Source organism: Melanerpes formicivorus, unplaced genomic scaffold (assembly GCF_026170545.1).
Source record: "Melanerpes formicivorus ecotype bairdi unplaced genomic scaffold, bMelFor1.0.p_v2 SCAF_56, whole genome shotgun sequence".
In the NCBI taxonomy this organism is placed as follows: domain Eukaryota; kingdom Metazoa; phylum Chordata; class Aves; order Piciformes; family Picidae; genus Melanerpes; species Melanerpes formicivorus.
This window is the reverse complement of record NW_027142408.1, coordinates 1,754,694-1,781,037: the sequence shown is the minus strand read 5'-3', so window position 1 is coordinate 1,781,037 and position 26,344 is coordinate 1,754,694. Positions and strand designations below refer to the sequence as shown.

Genomic DNA, 26,344 nt, shown 5'->3' with positions numbered 1-26,344 from the left:
GCAGAAAATAAAGGCAAAAATAGCAGTGGGAGGAAATTAATTTTAATGAACCACTGGAGGCCGATCAAAGGAATCTAATGCAAGGTGGTATGCAAGAATAGCCACTGATTAGCTAGTGTGTGAAACTCCCAAGTCTATTACCACACTAATAATGCTGAGTCCTAGTAGCATTCTGCTGGTTTAGCCTTTTTCATTTATCTTTGCATTATTATTTTCTCTACCTGACAATGAAAATGCAGTCTAGAAGTAGCAGGGTTTGAGCACAGATTCTCCTGTAAGGACTGCACTTAAATGTCATCAGAATTAAAGCTAGAATTGAGTGCTATTTAAATTTATTTTGTGGTATCTGATGCCTTTTATTGACATTTTACCTGCTGGTTTTGCAGGTTTTCTACATTTTCTGTAGCTGCAGCTTTGCCCTCCTGCCTGTATATGCATGGATTGTGAGACACATGCATCTGCCTGCAGACACAAATCCTCTGTGGAGCAGTTGAATTAGGAATATTACTTGCTGTGCTACACTGTAACCTTTTTACTTGTATTGAATCCATTTTGTGTGTTATCATAGTCCTGGAATGTCATTCATGACTGTGACTGTTATCATACCTGTAGATCCTGGGAAGACTTTACCAGAAGCTCTGGATTATTGCACGGTTTGGTTGCAGACAGTAGCGGGAGAAGTAGATGCTAAAAGTGGCATTCCACCTCCTCTTATCACTGTGCAAATTAAAGACTTCCTTAATGGACCAGGTAAGCACTGCACTCTAATCTCTTACTCTGTAATGCCATCTGTTTGTGGGTATGCACATGCAGAGGCACACATTAGGCCATCAGAAAAGTGTTCTATTCCTGCTGCTGAATGTGGCATTCTCCCCCAGTAATTAGCCCAAACTGAAACCAAAGGCGAGGAATCATCAGTCCTGTACCAGTCATAGGTGTGAGGTCTAATTACTTGCTTCTGCTCCTCAAGAAGAGTGAGGTTGGCAAATTTCCAACAGAATGTTGGAACCTACCTTCTTCTAGCCCTAGAACAACTGAAATTTTGCAACAGTTGTGTTTATAAATGCTAACTTTTCAAATGTTTCTGAATGTTGTTATAAGCTGCCTTCTCTTGGGGTTTTTTTTTTGGAATCTACATACCTGGCATTGCCTTCCTATAATCTCAAGTGGTAAAATTTAAAAGACAGTGATACTGTGCTTATTCAATTAACTCAGAATAAAACTGGTGTAATATGAAGGTTCATTAGCATTTACTCCAAATAACGAGACTTGAAGTTTCATTCCTTTCGTGTGAGAAACTCCTGCAAAGTGAATTTTGTCATCCATTCTCTGCTTTGTGAATTTTGTGTTTCTGTTACTGTGAAGAACAGAACTGAGGTTATATTGGAAGTTAGAGAATACGTTTCTGTGTGCCTGTGCCATCATAACTCGTTTCTCATGTGCACATTTGTTAGAATTTGTTGAATTATGTAGCTTTATTTCTTCCTGCCTTGACGTCTACTGCTCTCCTCAGCACTCAGAATGAGCTGTTACCAGTAGTTTAGTGAGCAGCTCTTCAGTACTGGGCTTTCCCCTTCACCCAGATACCTGTTGCTTCAGTCTTGCAGCATACTGTCTAAACCTGACTCTGCAGCACAATTGTGTATTTCCTCTGCATTGCTTACTGCTGTAGGACCTGAGCACTGCAGAAATGCAGCCCTCCCATGGTGGGTGATGGAAGAGTATGTCCTCACCATTTCACAGAAAGCCACTGAGGCATAGGCAATTCATCTATTGGTCTATTTATTCTTACAAAAGCATATAAAGCTTCAGATTTCTTCCAGGATCTCTCCTTAGCCAAAAGGAACTTGTTTTAATCACCTTTCTGCTGCTAATTGGAACTATCATTACCCATGATTGGTTGATGGGTTGGACGCGATGATCTTGAAGGTCTCTTCCAACCTGGTTTGTTCTATGTATTCTATGACTCAACAGGAATTGCTCTGAATTTTCATTAAGTGTTTTGCCACTGTAATATAACAAAGCAGCTCTGCATTCCTTGCAGATTTTTGTGACCTTGCCTGTTGCCACTATGAGATCCTTTTCAAACCTAACCTCAAGAAACCTTCCTTGGGGGCTGGAGGTTTCATTAGATGAGTAATGGAAGGCACTTTGCACATGTGATTGCATCAGAACAGCAAATGCAGAGTTCTGAAAGCTTGACAGCTCCTTAGCAGGCTACTGGAAAATCAGTTCCTATGTCTCCTGCGGGGAGAGTCCTCTAACCACAACTTCTTCTAGGATGAGGTAGCTTGGCCACCAGCAGGCCTGGAGAAAGCATCTGCATCACCAGATTGTAACTAAGCTGGCAGTTGTTTAGTGAGGACAAGAACCTCAGCAAAACTCCTGAGAGTCTTGTGAGGTCACTAGAGGAGCAATCTTTGTGATGGGAGACATCACAGTGAGTAAACTGAATAACTGAATGTACTGCTGCAGTATGCTTGCCCTGCAGGCCTCAGAGGCCTACTCTGGAGTATTTTCTAAGCACCTTCCCTGTTGCCATATTGATTTATGTGTTTTGTAACTGCACTAAGGAAACTGTTAGCATGCACTGGAAGCAGCAGTAGGTGGTACCTGCTCTGCTGTTCTGAAAGGCAGCACACTTCAAAGCTGTGCAGACTAAAGTCTGGATGGAGCAGCTGGGATAACGACAGAGTTTTCCATATAGATTTGAGGTGTTCAGAGCTGAGTGGTCTGCTGGTGGAGTCACCGTCCCTGGAGGTGTTCAAAAAAGACTTGGACCTGGCACTGGGAGCCGTGGTTTAGTTAGTCATGAGGTGTTAGTTATTAGGTAATAGGTTGGACTTGATGATCTCTGAGGTCTTTTCCAACCTGGTTGATTCTATGATCTGATCCTAACTGTAAGGTTATTTTTCCTACAGAAGACATTGTTGTTGTGCTGAGGGTTCAATGTCAAATATACCAATCACATGTGCCTATGTGTTGTGATGCAAACTCCTACACAGGCAGTTAAAATGAAGAAAGGGGAAAAAAAAAACCAAGAGAAAATTGCAAGTGGTTCCTAGTGATTGCTGTGTGAGATAAAACTGGTAGTCTTTGTAAATAGTTTGTCAGCCGAGGCAGATAAGTAGATAGTATTCCATAGAAAAATTGTTTGGTTTCACCACAAAGGAAACCAGGTTGTCAGTCCAGATTAGCTGGGAGATGAAGAAACTACAGCAAGTAGCTAAACTTGGAAACCACTAATTAAATGAGAAGAACAGGATACAGTAATGCACTTCTTGCCACATGAGTTGATTATTTTGTACATTTTTGGCAACTAAAGAAAAATGGTATTTCTTCCAGATTGAAGGTAATAGGATCCTAGAAGAAATAAGCATTCATCACCAGCCCTGTGGGAGCAGACCTTGACTTTAACCCACAGTGTATTGAAGGACTATTCTTTCTCTTTCTAAAGTAACTAATTAGTTAAATCTTTGTAAATTTCACCTCCATCAGTTTATAAGGCCCGTTCTCTTTTATGTTCAGTCTGTTACTGAATTGTACACATACCTCTTTTCTAATGCAGAGGAGTCAACTGTTTGATTGCTTCAGCATTAGATATTATTCATTAGGTGAGAAACAAAGGTGACTGTCTTAATAGGTTTTATTTAGAATAAACCTTTATTTAGAATAAACCAAACCAGGTTGGAAGAGACCTTCAAGATCATCGTGTCCAACCCATCAACCAATCCAACCCACCCAAACAGCTAACCCATGGCACCAAGCACCCCATCAAGCCTCCTCCTGAACACCTCCAGGGATGGTGACTCCACCACCTCCCTGGGCAGCCCATTCCAATGGGCAATCACTCTCTCTGTGTAGAACTTCTTCCTAACCTCCAGCCCCTGTGCTTTCTTAGGTATAAAAGCTGTCACTGTGATGCATTCTTTCTGTGTGCAAATGATACAAAACATGCTTATGAAGTAAACCTTCATACAAACTGCCTTAAACCGAAGATAGTTTATGCTTCATCTTTCTTGGGAAGACATTGGGCTAGATGTGAAATAACTGTGGTTACAACCAGCCAAACTAAGAAATTTCATGTCTCACTGAAAGACAAAGTGACAACTAGGGGATCTGGGCAGTTGCTCTTTCCTGCCAGTCCCTCCTGGATACACTTTGAGGGGGACAGCGCAGTGATCTGGGGTTATGCTTTTTCCTGCCAGTCCCTCCCTGGTACACTGTGAGGAGAACAGCACAGTGATCTGGGGTTATGTTTTTTCCTGCCAGTCCCTCCCTGGTACACTGTGAGGGGAACAGCAGAGTGATCTGGGGTTATGCATAAAAAGCTAGAAACAAAACTGCACCATGTACTCTCTCCTGCCTTTTTCCCCCACTCTTTGCAGGGGCAACAATTGTACCCATTAGCAAGGTCAGTGGTTTGGAGAAACCTGGAAAATAGCAGCTACCAGAAACCCACTAGAATAATATCTCCAGCAGGTGATAGATTAGTTGGAACAAATTGGAACCATTGCACTTCAGCAATCCTGGTTTCTTTCAAGCTGTTTTAAAAATGTCGTTGTTTTAATACACAATATCAGCCCTGCGGAACAGTCCACAGCAGGTTAATTTGAATCATATGATGTATCACTGCCCTCAGCTGACATGAGCTCCATTCCATGTGTGAAGCCATAATAAATCCATTCCCAACCGAGGCAAATTCCCTGTGAGAAGGTGAACTAATCCAGGCCTCACACTGGCATGTTAGCCCTCCGTAATTGAAAGCAGGGCCACCTGTTCCCAGCACAGTTAGCCTATAGAGAGAAAATTAGCATTAGATCAGATACCTAATATATTGAAAAATCATTCATACTCCTTGCAAGTTCAGCTGTGGGCTGCTTAGCATGACATCACATAGGAACCAAGGAATGTGCCCACTTGATCCCAGTTTAACAGTTTTGTTAACCATGGTGTTTGTTAACTTTGAAATGAGAATTTTGTGATTTAATGAGAGCTGACACGTGAGAAGGGGAACTGGCCAGGGTGCAGACTTTTCTAATTAACTCTGGATCATTTGCAAAACTTCTGAGCTTTCTAGTAGGTCTTTTTTTTTCTTTTTGCTCTTTTACAAACAAGTTTTTAAAGCACTGACACTGTAGCCATGAAATGATATTTATTTGATTAAGGGGGCAGAGAGCAATATTCCAAACAGGTGTAGCAGCCTGTAGGTATTGCTTTGGTTTTGCCACATCCATTGGCTACAATATCAGTTTAATAGTGCAGAGAATTATCAAAGGGCCTTTCTCAAAGCAGTGTCCACAACACACACTTGAAATTTTGTTTCTTAAATGCCCAGATGCTGAAAATGAAAACTGCACACCCACATGCCTAAGTTGGAAAAGATTTTCATGGTATCTTTTGCTGGCTGTTGGCAGGCTTCTGAACCATCTAAAACATCTCATGAAGTTCCATTTGATTTTTGTCCTGTGTGCCTTAATAGAGATCTATTATTCAGCAGCTAAGCAGAAAATAGAGAGTTAGTGTTTATGAGTTCTTTTCTTTTCCACAAATGTGCTCTGTGACCTGGAGCAATTTATTTCATCTCACTGTGTTGTGCTTCAACTTCTCTGACTCTCTTTTGAGGGTTAATGTGTCTCTTACCTAGGGTTTTACTTTACTTCCCACTGCCTCCATGACAGTGTTTGCCACCCAGCCTCCAGCACACTTCTGGAGTGTGTTCGGTCGTTGCCCAGCTGCTTAATTTCAGTCAGCATTCTGTGAGCAGCAGTGACCCTCCATCCTTTATTAATGGTGGCTTTGGTCTTCTCAGCCCACCACAATTTATTTTCATTCAGTCGTGATACCTTTGTTTAAAGTAATAGAATCACGTCACTGAGCCTTGGCCGAGCTCTCAGCCCCTGGCATCGGCTGGATAGAGCTATCACCTTTGTGTAATGTCAACAACATGCTGTTGCATGGAAGTGGGAGTTGTTACTGCTGGGGAACACGCTGTATGGCTCAAGTTGCCTCAGCTTGCTGAAGGCTGGAGTGTCCATACTGGCCCTAGAGAGCCGCTTCTGTGGGGCTGCAGCACACAGATGGCAGCAGGCAGAAATACCGAGCAGTGACTGCCAGCCTCTTCCAGACTAATTGGCATCTGTCTCACAGAAGCAGAATACAAGATGGACTGCAGATGGCCTCTGAAGCCTTGTCTCAAGTTTCTCCCTTCTCTTCCCTTGATCCAAATTGGGAATGATGAATTAGAGGATAAAAACAATTAGTTTGTATTCTTCTCGCTTTTCAGTTTCTTTTAATTTGTTTCTCTTTTGATGCCTGACCAGACACAATTGAGAACAGTGCAGCTAATCTTTTCTTTGCTTGTCCCTTTCCTATTCTTATAAATTGAATTTTTGCAATTCAGCCATTTCCTCGTTACCAAAAGGCCACCCTGACACCAAATCAGAGTCAGGGCTCAAGATTACCTTTACCTTCCTCAGATTTCCTGTTAGATTCCTTCCATCAGGATGGGTGGCTCCTAGAGAAAGAATATTACTCGTGGCAAAATGTTTCATGCCTGTTGCCTGCTCCTCTCCTGTTTAGGAGTAGGAAACTCAATCCTCCTAAGAGTTTAGGGAAAGTAGTGTTTTTCTTCTAGAGCAGTGCTATTTATTTAGTTTAATATTTTACAGCCTCCTTAGGGTAGGGGAGAGTGAGACCATGTCCAACCTGAGGGAAAAAGACCCGACCTCTTCTGTGCTAGCTACGAGAAAGAAAACATCCATTACAGAATGAGAAGTATGAGAAGGGAACAAACCTTTGGAAAATACCTGATTTTTCTCTCTCCCAGTCCAACATTTCTCATAGTCTGTGAAAAGATCCCAGCCTTACTAATAAAGCTTGTAAAAATTTTAATGCCATTTGCTTTCTGGGTTTTCATCTTGAGAGTACACTGTGGTGGTTTATTGCTCATAGAAACGGTAACCTGGTGTACATTAAGTCATGGTACACACTAGAATAAGCCTACTGGCTTCAGTGAGAGCTGGGATTGACCTCAAACAGCTTGCTAGGAGCTCTGTTATTTTTGTGTTGCTTATTCATCCTTAGCCTACCAATTGGAAGTCCTGTTCAGTAATATCATTATCCCAAGCTCACAGAATAAAACTTTATCTTCACAGTACAAATCTGAATGTCGTGGAGATCAAGGGCAAAATGCTCCTATTTTATCTGACTGCCTTGCTTTTTTTTTTTTTTTTAGCTGAAGCTCTCAGTAATAAAAAGACCAAGAAATAAATAGTTTCAGACAGAAATTTCAGCAGGCTGCTCCTAGGTTTTCTTTTATAGATGTTATGATTTTGTTCAAATAGACCATATTGAATCCATTGGCTTTTTTGTAATAGATTTCAAAATACACAATAAATGAAAGTAATATGATGACTAATGGGTCAAGTGAAGTTGGAACTTTTTAAATGAGAAAATAGCTGGAAACAGTTTTCAGGAAACTATTCCAGTTGATTTTTTGGTCTCCCACAAGGTGTACATTAACATAAACTCTGTAGAATCGCCTCTGGGACCTGAATTCCCTCTCTGATTTCATTTATTGCAACGCGATTCTTTTCCTTTCACTGTTAAGTCATCTCCTGGTGTGGTGGGAGCATATAAGAAGTGTAATTTATTTATATTTATTTAATCTCCTTTTAACTCACTAGTTATTTCATCATTCTGTTTCCTAGTAGCTGTTCAGAAAGTTGTGAAGGGTAATTAGAAACTAATAATTGACAGGCAGGGATTTACAGCCTAATGTAAGAGATCTAGTGGAGAAAATGAGAGAGGGAGAAAGACCACTTGAAGTTCTACACCCAAGTGTTACACTGCAGTAATAGTGCTTTGATACCATCCAGTTTGGTTTGATTTGAACATAAGCAGTGGAGAAAATGAGAGAGGGAGAAAGACCAATTGAAGTTCTACACCCAAGTGCTACACTGCGGTGATATTGTTTTGACAGCATCCAGTTGGGTCTGAAATAACTCCATTGGATGCCATCTCTTTACAAGCACAGGTATTTCTTTGCTGTTTCTTGACTGGAAATAACTAACAGCTGCCAAAAGAAGTTATTGCTGTTATGTCTTACATCTAAAGAAAGCACAGAGGTGTAGTTGTGGTAGCTAGTCACTGGCAGTCAAGGGGAAGAATGAAGCAGTTGAGGACTTAGAGGTGACTTTGAGCTATCTTCTGCCTGGTCCTGAGCCTGATGTAGTTCTGGACAGCTCAGAGTCATTTGAATTACAGGAACCTGTGTTTTCCCACAGCTGTAGAATCTGCACAGTGCTGTGTGGTGTGCTTCCCAAGGTGTTTAAAATGAAACAGAAGGATTGTTACCCTTGGGTTTTGCACCCTGGAAATATTATTCCAGCCGCATCCAGGTGTCCCTGTACATCATACCATCTCTTTTGAGCCAGTTCTGAGTGAGTGGAGAAGCTGCTGAACATCTATCTTCATATTTCATCCATTTTCATTGTTAAAGTTTTTTTTGACAGTGTAAAGTGTAAAATTGGGCAAAGCCTAAAAAGATGTTGATTGCTCAGCTGGATTTTGGGGGTTTGAACATTTTAGTCGAAGTGCCAACGAATCTCTGCAGAATCTTCCCTACTTGTCAAAGTAACCTAGGCCATTATAAGATGATTGAAATATTGCAGTGAAGGTTCCCAAATTACATTTTCTGCAATTAATGGAAATAAGACCTTGATACAAACCTCTGTGAAGTTATCAGTCTGTCATTGATACAGAAGTATCCAGAAGCCAAATCATATTCTAGGGTAGGATCAAGGGGAGTGTGGCCAGCAGAGCAAGACAGGGGATTCTGCCCCCTGACTCTGCTCTGCTGACACCCCAGCTCCAGTACTGCCTCCAGTTCTGATGTCCCCAGCATAAGAAGGACACAGAGCTGCTGGAGTGAGTCCAGAGGCGGCCACAAAGATGATCCAAGGGCTGGAGCACCTCTGCTATGAGGATAGCTGGGGGTGTTCAGCCCAGAGAAGAGCAGATTCAGGGGGACCTTAGAGCTGCCTTCTAATTCCTGGAAGAATCCTACATGAAGGCTGCAGATGGACTTTCCATAAGGGTGTCTAGCAATAGGACAAGGACTCTGCACCTCTCCTTATTGAACTTCATATTTTACTGTTGGTTCTGTCCTTCTAATGAAGTAGTAAAAAAGAGCATTGTCTAAACTTAAATGCCTAACATTTTTGCCTTACTTGGATTGCTGCACTCCAGCTTCTCATCTTTCTTTCTGCAGCTGACATAAATGTGGATGTGTCGAAACCTTTGAAAGCAAGTCTCAGCTTTGTCAAACTTGATCAAATAAACCACTTTTTGAAGAAAATCATAACCAGAAATGAGGATGAGCCCAGGAAGGAGGCTGCTCCATCTGCTGGTGTTATTCCAGAGGAGGGGATCTCTTCATTGCCCAAACACTCCAGTGCCATGGATTTGCTCCCTGTAGCGCACACCAGCGCTGCACAGAAGGCTTCAGTTCAGGAAAGCTTGTGGCAAGCCCTTTCCTGCTTCCAGAAGATTTCCATTCACACTGTTCAGATGGTTGTTTCAATGGAGACCATCCCACATCCCAGTAAACCTTCTTTGTTAGTCTCTTTATCAAACCTCAGCGGGAGCCTGAATATTAAAGGTGGACATAAAACTGCAGGTAAGAGTTGTTTGACAGTTGGAAGTGCTGCTGATGTGTGCCAGTGGTGGTTTAGGAACTGTTGTAAAGTGTGGGTGTTGAAGAGAACTCCTTTAGCTGACACAGAATCACAGGATGGCTTAGGTTGGAAGGGACCTCAGAGATCATCTGCTCCAGCCTTCCCCCCCATGGGCAGGGACACCTCTTTTAATCAAATCAATAAGATGGTGCATTTGAATGATGTGGAGATGAGCCAGATGTAGGCATCTGGCAGAGTAGCTTGCGAGGTAAAATGGTCTGTAGCTGAGAGGAACAAGTTGCAAGCCAAGCAAGGTGGTGATTGATTCTTTTTTCATCAGAAATATTTCTCCTCAGGCCAGCAAGTTTCTGTGCTTCTTTATTGCTCTAAAAGTTTAAGATGAAAAATAAAAGGTCCCTAGGCCATGAAAGCCTGGAAGTGCTGGAGCCTGAAGCTCCTGATTCATCCATAAATAAACAGCAGTGCAGGCAGGAGCCATGCCTGCGTTCCCACGCTTTTCCAACTGGATTGCAACCCTAGCACACAGAGCACTGCAACTGAGTACAAGGCCTTTAAATAGTTCTGTGTCATTATCCTCTTTCCCTCTGTCATTTGTACAGTATCCATCCCATGGTTCGTTCTGGTGTCTATAGCAAGCTTCAACATATCAAAGCCAAGCCTGTTCTGTCACTGCTCTCTAGAGCAGTTGGCAAACTCAGTGGTGTGTAATCACTTACCCTGAAGCTTTTCATCAGCTGAGAAGGCCATACCTTGCCTTTCATGATAAGCCTCAGAAACATTTGCCATGAAGTTCTGTTCCTTAATTCCTCTGGCAGTCTGAGGAAGCCAATCTTTATTTTCCATGTCACAAGCTATCCGTGAGTCTTCGGCCTGTTTCTAGTCTGCCAGGCACTGTTAAGTAAAGCAGTGCTGATGCTGAATCTAATGCAAATGGAAAAGAGTTAGTCTGTATGAAGAACTTTCAGAAACAGGCAAAGAAATCGACCTCAACAGGCTCTTTTTACATTTCTTTCCAGTTAAAGTTGCTTTATCTTTGCCCTATGAAAAGGCAAATGGGGGGGAGGGGGAAAGAGTTGCCCACTGTTGTGACGATGCAGTAAATTGCTTGAAGTTACAAGAATTGTGAGGGACACACTAACACAAAACTGATTGAAACTGTCAGAAGTTCTTTGAGGAAAAACTGTTTGGGTTGTTAGTTAAAATTCTTCCTTTGAAATTGAAGTGCTGACAGGATCCAAAGTGCAAATTATAACTGCAGGAAAGAGGCTACTTGATTCGCTTGGGGGGGAATGGTGTTCTGATGATTCTGTGCTGATTCTGTGATTCTAATCTTGTGCCAAATATGCTTCAGAAGAATACCACACATACTAACTAGAATTGTTTTATTATTACAAAGAAATTAGGTGAGGTAAATATATATTTTTTTTTTCCTTGAAGTGTCATAGCTGAGCCTTGGGAGCAAGGAGTACTTAAATCTGTCAGGCCTCCACTACTTTTCTTTCTGCAAAGGGTTTTATAGCTCAACCTTTGGAGCTGAACAGGGTTAATGTCAGAATTTTTTACATTTTTTGTAATGGAATTAAGCTAATACACAAATATTTCCCTGTGTCTTTGATTTTACAGTCAAAGAGCTATGGGGACCATCTGCAGCAGCTGCACTTTACGAATTATTTGCTGAGGCAAACTAAGCACAATGACAAAAGTAGGCATCTCAGATGTGCTGTTAAAACAGAGGAGGGAAAAGGAGCGTTGCTCGCCTTTTGTACAGCGCAGACATCTGCTCTGCAGATGTTATTAGACAGAGGGGCTTCAGATACAATAATTGTAGAAAATTTTCATTAAAACCTCAACAATTTGCACTTGTTTACTTGAATCTGCATAACTCCCCAGTGAGACAACACGATACACTTGGGATTCCGTTGGTTCTCACTAGCTTTCCCTTTGATCCTTTTTGATGTGCTGACTTTAATAAACACAGCTAAAAAACACTGGTCAAAAACATCATGGAAAAAACTACAAAGGAGCAATTATAGCAGTAGAAACTCCTCTAATCCTGTACTTACCCAAGCTATTTTTAGTGAAATAGGGTTTTTTTTACACATTTTATGTGACAGTGTTTTATAAACAGTGTAAACGAGCCCCTTTCCAGATGAGATTCCGTGGAGGAGATGGAAGTCGGTTTGTAAGGAAACCTCTTTGCTAGGAATCGCTTAGCCAAGAAAGCCAACCCTCACAGGGATGTGTTGTCGGCATATTTCCTCCCTGATGGGGGAAAACAGAAGTGCATGACCTTCAGTAATGCCTTGATTTGTTTTTAGCTGAAATGAGGACAGAAACCTGCCATAGATGATCAGTTTTCCTTCCAGAGTTACTGATGGAAGCTGGCAGCCTTCTGGGTTAACTATTTTTGATGAATTTCTTATGAGTGCAGGAAGATGTAGCTTCTGGACAAGAGAGGGGTGAATTCATTGCTTTATTTCACTACTAACAAAATACACTGTAAGTGTTGAACACTCATATTGCAGTTGTGTCAAATGAAAACACCTCCGTGCTCTGCTGAGCACCCACCTCGAATGCTGTGTCCAATTCCGGTGTCCCTAGTAGAAGAAGGACACGGAGCTGCTGGAGTGAGTCCAGAGGGGGCCACAAAGATGATCCAAGGGCTGGAGCACCTCTGCTATGAGATTAAGCTGAGGAAACTTGACTTGTTCAGCATGGAGAAAAGATTCCAGGGGACCTTAGAGCTGCCTTCCAATAGCTGAAGGGATCCTACAGAAAGGCTGCAGAGAGACTTTTCCTAAGGATGTCTAGAGACAGGACCAGGGGGAATGGTTTGAAGCTGAGGGAGAGCAGGGTTAGACTGGATCTTAGGAAGAAGTTCTTCAGTACAAGAGTGGTGAGACTCTGGAATAGGCTGCCCAGGGAGGTCATGGATACCTCCTTTGTGGGGGTGTTGAAGGCCAGGTTGGATGAGGTCTTAAGCAGCTGAGTCTGGTTGAGAGGTGTCCCTGCCCATGGTGGGGAGGTCGGAGTAGGTGATCTCTGAGGTCCCTTCCAACCTGAGCCACTCTAGGATTCTATCATTCATTTCTCCATGTCTGCTGCACTGTTACACAGCCTAAGAGACTTACAGACATTAAATGTTCCAAAGATCATAGAGAGAATTCCCCAGCCCTTTGTCTTCTCTACAGAGATGACTGCTTGTTAAATACTGGGGGGAAAAGCAAAACACGATTTCAGCACATGATCATTGCCATTATTTCTACTCAACCTGAAAGAAATTGCATACATTAGGTACTTTACAGAAAGCACTACAAGCTAAATGTAGGTATGCATTGGTGTAGAGCAAAGCCCAAACTTCACTTTGGAGTTAACTGGCTCTAGAAATTTCTGCTAAGGCGTTGTCGAAGCCTTTGGATGCTGCAGATATGCAAGTTGGCCCATGGGGAAATAAAGCATTAAATTAGATATGACTACCTAAAATAATATGCAGCAGTAAGAAGCCTTTTACAACCCCCAGAAGACCTGTGTCACTTGTAGAAAGAAATGGACACTCTTTCCAACACTTGAACAATAGGAAATTAATTGTTTCTCAGTAAAAGCAGGAGGACAGACCAAGTATTCAAGTGACCACTGAGGATTGAGGTGGAAGTGCAGCTTGTAGACACCTATACAAATCACTAACAAACCCTAATGAATATTGGGTGTGGGCACTGGGGTCCTGTCAGATGTGACACCACGTCACAAGTAGCTTAAACCCAACACTCAAGAGGAGGTGAAGACCTCATCAGGGCTCTAACATCTGGGATTTTATTTGTCATTTTGGCATCCCCTGCAAGCGCAAAAGAAGGAGTAAAAGGGGATTATCCTGACAATGAAATGAGTTACTGAATCTTGTGATAATGAAAAGCAGAAGAATTCTAATTCCTCTCTATGGTCCCCGAGGTGGAGGTGCGTTTATAGTGCTGCAGGAGTAGAACGTAGGAGGGAAGAACAGATGGCCTAAAATCCATGAAACAAGACACCACCTAATCCTAGGACTGAGCACCACTATTAATCCTGGTCAGATTCCCTACTGGTACATTTTAACAGGCTTCAGGATTGCTACTGATGAACTAGCATGTTAGCTCAGGGCAGAAACAAACCGAGCTGTGGGCTTTGGTTCAAGGCAGCATGCATTCATTTTGTACAACTGCTGCTTGAATAACTTGCCTCTACAAAGCAGACTCCAAATGAAATTCAACTCAGAGCAAATATGATTGGGTTTGTAATCTCTTCAGCTTTTATTGCATTGATTTTTGAGACTGGAATTTCTTTCATGTGAATCCCAGCACTGTATGCAGCAGTAGTAGGGGAGAGAGCATTTTCATGGGAGTCAGTTCTGTAGACAAAGAGTAGTGAAAGCTGAATGTTTGCTTCATACATTTGATGCTTTCTGTGCAACCCCTCCAGTTCAATCTGCATTTTGCAGTGTGAGGCACAGAACCCAGATATGAGGCATTGTTGCCTGGTCTTGAGGGCCAGTTCCAGGAGTTGTTTAAATGGTTGATGTACTGGCAACATGATCCTTCTTTTTCTATGACCAGAGCACATTTAATGGCATGAGATCACCAGCTTGCTGCCTAAACAGGAGGTGCAGTTCCTTCAGAAGCTGAGTTTACTGTGGCCACACATTTCCACACTGTGCCTTCTTCTTGCTCTGTTACTCAAGCAGCTTTCAGTGAGTTGAGTCAGGGCATTGATCTGTCTGAAAACTAATTCAACAGAAAAGAGAGGTTTTCATCAAGATCTCCTTCAGCTGGCTGGCTAGAAAGGTACAGGCTAATGACCATGGTGGCACAAAAGAGAGTTCAGTATGGAAAGGAGGGAAGGGGAGGGAGATTGAAGGGAGGAGGTGACTGGAACATAGGAGGCCAGATCTGGTCTGGTCTTAATCCTGGGGAACCATATCCCAAGAGTGCAGGAAAACTTGTTCAGTTTGTGTGGCCTGGGTATATCTGTCAAGCCTTGGACTTTCACAAGCACTTTCACTGAGTTCCTGAGCTACAAAAACCTCAAGTGCTGCCAGGCACTGTCTTCAGGATGGTCATTTCTAAAGAAAAGTTACCCCTTCAGGGGTTCATGGCCTGTTTGGTTTATTAAAGCAGCTGAAATGCAGTGCATTGAGCACAGAGCAAAGAAGCAAGAGACTAAAGCTGTAATTGTAATTCAGACTTGTGGCACTTATATGGGGCTACCTTCTGAGTGGCAGCCACTGGTTAGAAATGCTTCATTTAGTGTGCAGCCATTCAGTGGCTGAGTTTTCAGTAATGCCAAGTATCTACCACTTTCTAAATCAGTGACAGTTGTAGGTACCAGCTGCTTCCTGAAAACAAACCAAAGTTTGCAACCAACCACCTAAAATTAAGCTGTGGAAATACAAAGATCTTTGGGGGAGGGGGTTTAACTGGAGAACCTCTCCATGCCCATCTCTGAAGCTCCAGTGAGAGCAGTCACTTTGCTGAAAGCTGCTGCTATCCAAAGATAAAATGTTTATGACACAGGAACCAAGCATTGCTCATGTCACTGTGGCACTTAGTTTTGAAAGCTGGACTCAGGTGTTTTTGTCATTTCCCTTTATGCATTTTTCTCTGCTTGAATAGAACAAGGTAAGGTAATACAGTGTTTTAACAAGTAGGTACAGAAGTCTTGCATAGCAAAGACAGCCTTGACTGAAAATTAAGATCCCTTTAGATCTTAACTTTATTGTGCCATCGCTGATCAGGCATCAAAAAACCCCAAGTTACCAAATCATCAAGAGAACTGAGGCCCTTCAGCTAGTTAGTATGCAGTAGTGTAATGAAGATGATGTACCTGCCCAGTTGCTCTTAAAGGGAGATGAGCTCATTTCAAATAGATAACCATCTCTGACTTCTCTTCTGATTCATCACTAACCTGAACTCCATTTGAACCTTGTTAGACACAAAACAAGCAGGATTCCTGGCCCAAGCTATAAAATATAATTAAGCCCTTTTGAAATGATGTGTAAAAGAACATAGCTTTACCCCCACTATAACTACTACCACCACCACAACCAATAAAGTTAAATCAAGCACTGCCTGTAATGGATTAAAATAATAAATGTTCCTGGGTTTGAGTGTTTGAAGTATTAGAAGAAAACAGGCTCCCAGCAGCCAGGGCTGCTGAAGGCATGGGGACATTTATTAGTGACGAACTCAAGGGTTTAGCCTGCTTAAGATCATGGCTTTCTATTTACCTTGTGTTACACATCTCATGTTTTTACAGAGTCCACATGTGTCCCCATGTAATGCTGAAAAACTGTCTGTCACTAAAGAGCAGTTAATTGGTGGTGTGTAAATATTATTCTCCTGGGGGAGAATGGACTATCAGGAGATTCAGCTGAGCGCTAATGAGAAATGCAGGGCACTCCGTGGACTGCTAACTAAATCTCTCCTGGAGGATTGTCTTTTACTATGTCTCACCATTTGTTTGCTGCTGCTGTTTGCAGACTTGAAGCAATTATTGGCTGGCTGTTAAACTAGCTGCAATATTTCCCCTCTAATTATTTTCATAGCCCTTTCTTCTCAGAAGCTACTTCACAGAGGATACCTGCCCTCAGAGCAGTGTAACAACAACTCATTGCAGTGTAACAGCTCATTGCAGCTGAGAGCTGAATTTTTCTTAGTAGGGAAAAAAAAAGGGATAGATAATTGTATCACTGTATTAGATATAATAGCACACTTAATGTTTGCAAAGCTTAGTACCTTGGGCAACTTCAAACTAGCTGCTGAACTTGCAAATGTGAAGAGCGAATGCTCAGATCATTACCTTAGTAGTGTGGGACATGAAAGCAGGAGGCAGTAGGGAAACCCCCTCGCTAATTGAACCTCCAGACTGTGTGGAGAGACCACGGGAGAGTCTCTCTTTCTTCTCTATTCTTGCTGTATTTATTACAGTGCTTGTGTTTCCATTTCCTTAAGCTCTCTTCCCATGTGCAAGTTTGCCCATTTAAATCATGTATTGGGCAGCAGTGCAGTGAACCAAACAGGACTCGAAGGAAGAGCAAATGGACAGGGCACAACAGAAGGGGGAAAGCCTCCTGCTCCATTTCCACTTACTTGTTTCATTTGGAGCTGATTCAAATATCAGTGTTTTAAAGTGGTTTTGAGAACAGGCAGCCCACAGTTAGTGTCAAAATGTTGTCTCTGCCTTTGTGTGTGAACCAGGACAAACAGCAGGATTTCTTACCACCTGCTTTGCCCAAACGCAGAGTGGTTGGTGCTGTAAGGCAAGGCTTGGTGTGGTGTGGTGGTTGCCTTTATTAAAACAAGCAAGCTCTTTTCTTTCTAGACACACAAACCTGGACTCCCCTGTGATTAGCAAATGCTGATGTAACTATTCTAGTTATGTATAAACCCCACTCTACTAGAGCACTCAGATGCTTTGTAAGTGTTAGCATCAAGTCCCTACTGACTAGCACAAGGAGTCTGCTGGAATATCAAAGCAAGTGCTGTCCATCTGTGATTTTTTCCTTCACTGTTCTCTTGTAATGATCTCCATCTTCAGTCATGGCCAAGCAACCTTACCAAGTGAGCATATGCTTTGGATCTCAGTGTGTCTTTAGCAGTCTTCAAATAAACATCCTTCTAGTGCATGTTGGTATTTCTGTGCTCCCATTAGTATGTGACATTATTTCTTTTTGAATGTCACCCTTTTAGGATTTCCACAACAATGGTACCCTATAGAAGGTTCTCTCAGAGCCAGAGATCTCTTTAATTACTAGTGCCTTTTAGGCTTTGTGCATACTTACTGAGCTGAGGTAAAACTGCTAGGAAGGATGAGGCTGTGATCCTCACCATTCTGGTTGCAGCAAGAAAAAGTAAAATCTCACATTGAGTCCCTGAGCTTTTGCTGGTGGTTGTAGGACACAGCCCATAAATGGTGTCTTGTGGTATTTCATTCACTTAAAATTTACCAGTGCTTCTTTATTCTTAGCTGTGTCTTCATTTCCTGGTGTTCACGTGGTGTTTGAGCAGGGCACTGCTGGTTTTGAAGCAGCAGTATCATGTGCTGAGTGCTCAGTTCTGTTGCTGAGCCCTTGGATAGTGTGGGGCTTTTTGTCCTTTGTGGAGCTGAGATGATAACAGAAACGTTCTGCAAACCATAATCCTTCCAAGTGTAATCCCAGGGAAGGAAAACATAAATAAAACCACTTGGATTCTGACATTCCTTTTCCCCCTTTGTTATTTCTGCAGCTTGGCACATATCGCAGGAAAACCATAGAATATTTCTGTATGTTGCAGAATTGCCCAATAGTTGCTGAGAATTTCTCCTCTTTAGAATCAAAACTTCATGTAGAGCATAAACAAGATTGAATTTCTAAATATTGTAGTGCCTCTTAAAATACCAAGCCTGAGCAGGGCAGGGTGAGCCCTTCCTGTAACAACTCTTGCTTTGCTTTAACACTAGTGTGAAGCTGCTTCATTCCCCAGTCTATGGAATCAAGTCTGTACCAGAAGGAGGTGCAGCCCAGTGTCTTGGTGTTTAATATTCTTGATTATCACTGAAGTCCACTGAACAGTTTTCTGTCCTGAGACCAGAGCCAGGCATTCAGAAGCCAGCCAAAATATCTCAGAACCCCTTTCCCAGTCAGTGACAACAGTGCTGCTGATTGCCATGGAATAAAGGTTCACTCAAGCCCTTCATCATTCTTGTAATACAATCCAAGCTTCTCAAGGGACAGATTTGCCTTGTTTGTGGTTCCTGCTTGGGTTGGATACAATTCAGTGCCATTACCAATGTGGGGACTGTTGGACCACCTTCCTAGTGGATGCTGGAGGTGGAAAAAACAAACCAAAACAACAACCCAACACAAACCAAATCAGTTTCCTTCCATTGTCTATATTAATATCTCAGTATTATGAAATCCTAACTTCCAGGATCTGTACAGACAGCTTTCTGGATTCTAGAAGAAATTCTACACAGAGAGAGTGATTGCCCATTGGAAGGGGCTTCCCAGGGAGGTGGTGGAGTCACCATCATTGGAAGTGTTGAGGAGGAGACTTGACAGGGTGCTTGGTTGCATGGGTTAGTTGATTAGGTGGTGTTGGATGATAGGTTGGATGCGATGATCTCAAAGGTCTCTTCCAACCTGGTCTATTCTGTTCTGTTCTATCCTGAGAGATCCACAGAAGTTTTACTTCCTGTATTCAAGCAGGGAGTTGTGGTTTTGTGGGATTTTTCTCCCAGCCAATGTATGAAAATATAAAATGGAACTATATCTTGAAATGTCTTTGTGCAAGCCCTAAGTGCCTCTGAATCTTTTGCCTTTTGTAAATATCTGGTTTCATTAGAAAAATAAACTGTTGGCCACTGTAAAGTATGGTGATGTTCAATATTTAGAGTGTTGAGTCCAAGTACAAGCACCAGAAGTGTAAGTGCAGTGTACTGAAGAAACAGAGATGTGGTCTGCTCTGTGAAGTGGTCACCTGCAGCAGGTTAAATTCACACCAGAAGTGGCATTTCTGGACAGTGTTTCTTCCCTTAAAATGTGTGTCTCTTAAAGAGGGTACCCAAGTTCTGTCATAAACCTAACCTGATGTTGTCACTTCTAGGGGTTCTAAAGCTATGTAAAGTGCAAATGGCTATGATGTGAAAGGTTTGGGATAAACTGGGCTTTGGTAGGCACGCACTACAGGTTTTAAGTTGCAGTAATTCCTTTGAGTTAAGGGCCAGGCTGGATGAGGCCTTGAGCAACCTGGGCTGGTGCGGTGTCCCTGCCCATGGCAAGGGGGCTGGAACTGGATGATCTTCAAAGTCCCTTCTAACCCAAACCATTCTATGAATCCATGAGTTCCCTGAATTCCAGCATGACCCTCCTCCTCCTGCTAAGCACATCTAGCAAGCCACTGCTTTAGACCAACTGACCTGAACAAAAGCAGAGAGAATAGTTTAAAATAGCTGTTTCCTATCAGTTTAAAATATAACCAAGTGAAGCAGCTGTTCTTGTTCTTAATATAGTCTTCTGAATGTCATATTGTAATGAAAAATGTCTCTTCTCATTAACCTGATACTGCTCACATGGACAGAGTCATCACGTTTTGGCAAACAGCTCTTTGCACAGGAATGTGCAAGCGCAATACCTGCCTCAGAGCTGGAGCACTCTGTCAAGTGTGCTCTGTAGTGCTGGAAGAGCAAACAAAACAAGAAAAATCAGAGGTCTTCTGGCCTCCACTGTGTGTGGAGAGGAGAGCAATTGCCCACACAATTATTTGCATGGAAGTCAGTGTGGCTGCCTGTGTGAGTAATTACTTGCAGGCAGAGATTCCTGGGCTTGTGGCAGAGTGAACTCAAGAAGTAAGCACATGAATGTTGGGAGAATAACCTCCAGTGGGATTAATTGCCTCTCTTTCTTTTTAGGAATCCATGGATCATCTTTTGTCCTTGACATAAAAGATTTCCTGCTTAAAACAAGTCTCAAAGAAAGAGCCAGGTCCCTGATGGGCCCTTTCTGCTGCTCTCTGAACGTGGAAGCCAAGTGGTGTAAGCACAGCGGTGACCCTGGCCCAGAGCAATCTGTTCCGAAAATATACATTGACCTGAGAGGAGGGCTGCTGCAGGTCGGTGTAAGATGCTTCTGGTGCTGCTTTTGGGCTAGGCTGGCTTTGGGTGATTGAGATGTCAGAAACAGACTGTATGAAAGAAACACAGAATCACAGGATGGCTCAGGTTGGAAGGGACCTCAGAGATCATCTCCTCCAGCCTCCCTGCCATGGGCAGGGACACCTCTGGAATGGGCTGCCCGTGGAGGTGGTGGAGTCACCATCATTGGAGGTGTTCAGGAGGAGACTTGATGGGGTGCTTGGTGCCATGGGTTAGTTGTTTAGATGGGTTGGATTGGTTGATGGGTTGGACACAATGATCTTGAAGGTCTCTTCCAACCTGGTCTGGTCTAGTCTAGTCTAGTCTAGTCTATTCCTCAAGGCCTCATCCAACCTGGCCTTGAACATCCCCAGGGAATAGGCAGCCACAACCTCCCTGGGCAGCCTGTTCCAGCGTCTCAGCACCCTCCTACTGCAAAACTTCTTCCTCATCTCCAGTCTAACCCTGTAAAGCTTTGCAGCCTGCAACAGCTCCTTGGGTTGGGGGTTTGTGCTTGTTTGGTTTGTGGGGGTTTTATGTTTTAAAACAAGTGTCCCTTCTTTTGTGCAAAACTGGTGATTGAAAAGTTGTGTCCAGTGCTTTGCTGGGTGTTTGTTTGGCTCTTTTCAGTACTGCTTGTACCTGGATGTGTGTGTGTGTTCCCTGAAAACTACTGGATCAAATTACTAACACTTCATATCTAGGACCCTGCTCTGATGCCTGCGTGTTTGTCCGTGAGCTCTGTGTCTGCACTGCCTCAGGGCAGCTTTAAGAAATACATATCCTTGCTTTTTCAACTTACACCAATTTCTCTGGGGACTAATTATAAACTTGTTTCTAGCAATTAATACTTGGGTTGCCATGCTGTCCTCTCCTTTTTGGAAGTGCACACAGCTTGAAACCAGGCCAAGAGCATGGGAGTTCTTGACATGAAAAATAGGTTCTTGTGGGGCTTAAACAAGTGGGCTTTAAGATAGGCCTTGTTTTAATTATTTTTATTGTGTCATCAACACACACCAAGTGTTTTAAAATAAATATAGAAATGAAGCACAAAAAGCACAAGAAGGAGATTTTGGCATTTAGTCATTAGGTCTCTTCCCAGAGCTGGCATTGGAAGTTCTTGAAACCACAGCAGTGGGAATGGGGCTAATTGAACAAGAGTAACTTCTCTTTCAATTATTTCTGAGTGGAAAAATGAGATCAGTTAGTTCCTCTGCTTCTTTTGTATTTGTTATTCACAGGTGCTGCTGGGCTGACTACCTCTACATGTTGTTACCCATAAAAAGGCTTTGGGTTTGTTCCCAAAATGGTGGGCTTTTGACAAGGACCCCCCCACCCCCCAAAAAAGAAGTCTCAATCTGAGAAAGCCATTTCTGATTGGAGTTTATTCTGGGATAATTAGCTGTTGCTGAATACAATGAAGTATTTGGTCTGGCAGAAGAGATCTGAGAATGCTGACAAAAGCATTAACAATTCTGCTTCAAATTAATTTATTTAAAGCTAACAGTTTTACCAGCTCTAAACATGACCTCATCTTCTACCCCCTGTTAATTGGTGTTGCAGCTCCTGGTCTGTGAATGTTGTAGTTGGAGTGGGGCTGTAATGCAGGCAGCTCTGGACCTCCAGCTGCCTAAAAATAAAATAAATGCAAGTGGGAGAAAACAAAATATTCCTCCCTCCTCTGTCACTGGGGAACTGAGGCCTCTGAGGTCAGCTTAGGTGACACAGAACTCCTTTGATGTGGTGCTAGACTAAGTGTGGGACCCAGAGCCTAAAGGCACTCTGAAAAATGCAGTAGAGATGCGCTAAAGAGAGATCTCCCTTGAGATATTCAAGGTGAGGCTCGACAGGGCTCTGGGCAACTTGATCTAGTTGAGGATGCCCCTGCTGATTGCAAAGGGGGTTGGACTGGATGAGCTTTGGAGGTCCCTTCCAGCCCAGCCCATTCTATGATTCTAAATAAGGGAGGTGACCTGGGTAAGCCAGGACTGTCCAGCTCATGAGTAGCTGTAGCTGTTTTTCATGAGGGTCTTGATTTATTGCATGTGCCTGCATGTAGGTGCAGGGAAGAAAAGCTTCCTTTTTGCCAGCTGTGCTCCCCTCCCTTTAGGCACCCTCTGATTCTTTTTCATAGTTGAAAACTGGTATTCCCCAGTGGAAAAAAAGTCTCTGTTTTCATGTGCACACTCGACCTGTTTACTCCTACCCTTACTATGGACCCTTAAGTTACTCTGTGCTGATTCTGATTTTATCCCACAGTGGTTTTATTTCTTTATCATTTGCTGGTATCTTCCATTCCTGTCACTTCCAAATGCACCTCTGCACACAAAGGGTAAAGGAGTTGACCCATTAATGTGATTCTCTCAAGCAGGAATTTGATTTGACAAAGGCTTGTCAGAGGAATGGTTGCTTGCCTTTTATTGTGCTATAAAGTGCATGAAGCTTCTGGGCTTTGGGTTCCTGTTGCTGTTAGATATTTTTCTGAAGTTCTGGTTTAAACTTCAAAAAAACTCTCAAACCTCTCTCTGAGAGCCTGCAGCACACCCAGTTCATATATTGTGCATACTCTCTGTTTCTGTTTGAGATGATCTTTGGTATGTCTGTCTTTGCTGTGTCACTTACTTTTTAATGCATTCCACTTTTGGAGCAATGAAGTCTTTGAACAGTTTAATCTTTGCATCTTTGAGGGGTTTTTCTGTGCTATTTTAAACCACAAAACCTCTGCTGCCTATTGCTTTTAAGATCTAGGCTCTCCTAGGCAGCATCAATGTCAATTGTAAGTGGTAAGAATTAATGCTTTCCTTTGAATGATGAAAAGAACAAATTTACCAAAGGCTTTACAGAGGGGTTTCTGTCATTCTTGTCCTTGGTTTTCACCTCAAGGATACTTGCAAGCAATGAAGATGTGAGCAGAGCAGGCTGAAAGCCATGCAAAGTTCCTAGCACTTCAAAGAAAGTGGTTTTTAATTCTAGTATCCCTGAACATTTGTCTGTAATTGCTTTGTCTCTTCTCTTCTCTCTCTTCTTTGGTTTTTTTCCTCTCTTGAAAGGTGTTCTGTGGTCAGGAGCATTTGAACTGTTTAGTTCTTCTCCAAGAGCTTCTGCGGCAGTATCTGGCTAAAAAGGGCCATGCAGAGACTGGGGCATCTGAACATGCACAACACACTTGGTCCTCTGGGGAGAGGAGCCAGGCCTCCAGAACTGAGCACACCTCTGATGATCTGAGGACAGGCCTATTCCAGTATATACAAGATGCAGGTAAAAAGATTATTGTTTCTCTCTTTTTTTGGAAGTTCTGAAGTAAACACAGTAGTAAGCTGGGAGAGGTTACTGGCCTCCTGCAGTGAGGAGCTACACTTGGGTGAGAAGTGGTGGAAAAGACAGCAGCTAGAGCAAAAGAAAGAACACTTTTTTATTTCTTCCCATTAAGCTGTAATCTTCCAGAAGCCAGGGTAACTGCTTTTTTGTTTTCCCTCCTTTTGATCCTGAGGAGTTTATTTTTAACCCCTTCAGTCTCCTAAACCAGCTTGTTCCTGCCTAGAAACCATGCAACAGATTCCAGCTTTCTTTCGCTTGACAGAAGCACAAAAGCTGCCTGGTGCCTATGAAGTCGTGTTTTACAATGAAACTGAGGACAGTCCAGGAATGATGATGTGGAGGTATTCAGAACCCAGAGTGCTCACTCTTGTAAGGATTAATCCTGTTCCTTTCAACACCACTGAAGACCCAGATATTAGCACCGTTGACCTTGGAGATGTTCTTCAGGTGGGTAATGTTCTCTGCTTTCATTAACAGAAGAAAACAGCTGTCAAGTGAGTGGTTTTAAACTTAGGTTCATTGAAGTTTGATTTGCTGTTAAATCAGTAGGAGATAAATGCCATAGCTCAGGCATATGTTTAGTTTTTAAACTGCTGCTGCAAACATTTGAACTGCTAACAGTAAAGGTTTTCCATGGCCTGATAAGATAAATTTATCGGTTCCGGTTTGCAAGCATGCCCAGCTTTTATTCAGTTTTCTATGGTTTCATCCATGCATCTTTACTTAAAGATTTCACTGGGTTTGAAACTGAAACACGAGGAAAGAACTGCTTTGAAACTGCCAAACTTCCAGGGGAATCAATTAACTAATATCTTCAATCCAGCTATCCTGTCCTGTGGGTGAGATGGCAGGTGGCTGTAAGATCAACAGGGCAGAAAGGGTCTGCTTTGTGTTTGCTTTGAGAGAGCTGAAATGGGCAGCCCAGGCTGACTCTCTGAGATCATGGCAGCATCCCCTCAAAGGAGTGCTGAGAGCTGCAGTGGTGTGACTCTGTGCCCCCCAGATAGACCACACCTCACAATTACACCAGTCCTTACCTCTGAGGCTTTTTGCTTTCTAGTATATACAGACAGTTACTTATATTCACTCCTCTCTACTGCACTTAATCTTTATAAGTGCACTCACTCCTTTCCTACCTATTTTGATTTTAAGATCAGTTTTAATTTTGTTAATCTCAGTTTCCTTTTTGTATTACAAATTGGATCTGTCATTGTTTTTCCTTTCAGTCTGCTTGTTAATCAGAATAGTGTTGTGAGGCAGGAGAAATAAATATCTCCCAGTTCTTCCTATTTGTTCAGAGCTGCTGAATCACATTTCATTAGTGCCATAACCTTAAAAATCACTTCTAAAATTGAATTATGCACCAATATGCTTTGAGTTATGGGTAAGTGGGATTATCTCCTCAGGTACAGGGAGTAATGTTATTACCATGCACATACAGTTAGTGAGATCATGGAAGCGTCCTGCCAAGTTCTTTGCCCTCTGGACAGCCAAATGTCAGCTCCTTTCACTTCTATGAAAATTAAAATTAAGTGGAAAAAAATCAGCTCCCCTTGGCATGAGGATTGAATCAAAGATCAAAACTGTGTTCCTCTCTGCTGCCTCGATGACCCCATTAGCTTGCCATGAAAGCCAGCAATTTGCCTCCTTTCAGGATGGCATTTTCTGGTCACAGCACGCCAGGCCTTGGCTGTAATTGCATTAAGCTCCATTATGGATACCAGACATCATGGACGGTGTGACCCTCTGCAGGGGGGAGCAGTGGCTCCTCAAGTGGGCATCCACAGCTGGACTTTAGCAGCACACACGTTCTGCTGCTTGCTGCTTCCATGCTGCAGTCAGAGCAGAAGGTAGCTGCAGTCCTCTTTCATTTCCTCTGCATTTGCCTTGGACAGTAAGGTATAAACCTAGCAGGTGCTGTCAGCTGCTCCTGCTCTCCATGTATTTCCTCAGATGAGCATTTGATCCTGGGCATTGACTGAAGACAGCTCTTCCCATCAGTCTCAGTTTAGGTTTGTGTTCAAGCATCCCTGTACACCTTCCCTCCATCATGCTTTTCCTGTGGCACACCCTTGTTAAGGGCTGTCAGATTTTGAGATTAATTAATTTAAGTCTTAGTAACTGTTGTTACTACTTTGGGCTTTCAGTTGCAAGGAAGAGGTGAAGGACCCCAGCCAAATTATATGGCATCTATTACAGCACTGTGCTCTTGGGCACATGGAGTGCAGAAATGCCTGTGGTAGGAGCTATGTTACAGTAGTGAGCCATTCATGGTATCAGCAAATGTTCCGTGGTTCTAGGTGGTGACTGATCACACTGTCTGGAAATTACCTTAAACCTATGCAGAGCAGCTCTGCAGAGTGTAGATGAACATCCATTTTAAACATGGACAACATGCCTGGGTTTTATTAGTCTGCCATTGGTATGTTGTGAAATAAGTAATGCAGAATTTATTTTCACCATTTTTTAGCAAACTGCCTTTACCAAAGACTCATCTCAAACTTCAGGTTCTCATTTCAATTAATCAGGAGGCCTTTCCTCATAGAATCCTCAGAGCTCAGCTCCTCCAACTTCCCCACCATGGGCAGAGACACCTCTCAAATAGACTCAGCTGATCAAGGCTTCATTCAACCTGGCCTTCAACACCCCCAGGGAGGAGGCAGCCACAGACTCCTTGGGCAGCC

At 42.8% G+C, this 26,344-nt stretch overlaps 1 protein-coding gene across 7 annotated transcripts in view; it reads left to right on the top strand.

Moving 5' to 3' along the window:
• Positions 1–26,344, top strand: part of VPS13B (vacuolar protein sorting 13 homolog B) — a 327,581-nt gene that overhangs the window by 234,560 nt on the left and 66,677 nt on the right. For all 7 annotated transcript variants that reach the window (XM_068161158.1, XM_068161154.1, XM_068161155.1 and 4 more), the window contains 5 exons: positions 613–750; positions 9,275–9,682; positions 20,121–20,320; positions 23,393–23,600; positions 23,923–24,107. In XM_068161158.1, coding sequence (XP_068017259.1) covers positions 613–750; positions 9,275–9,682; positions 20,121–20,320; positions 23,393–23,600; positions 23,923–24,107 — 1,139 coding nt within the window. The remainder of the gene's footprint in view (positions 1–612; positions 751–9,274; positions 9,683–20,120; positions 20,321–23,392; positions 23,601–23,922; positions 24,108–26,344) is intronic.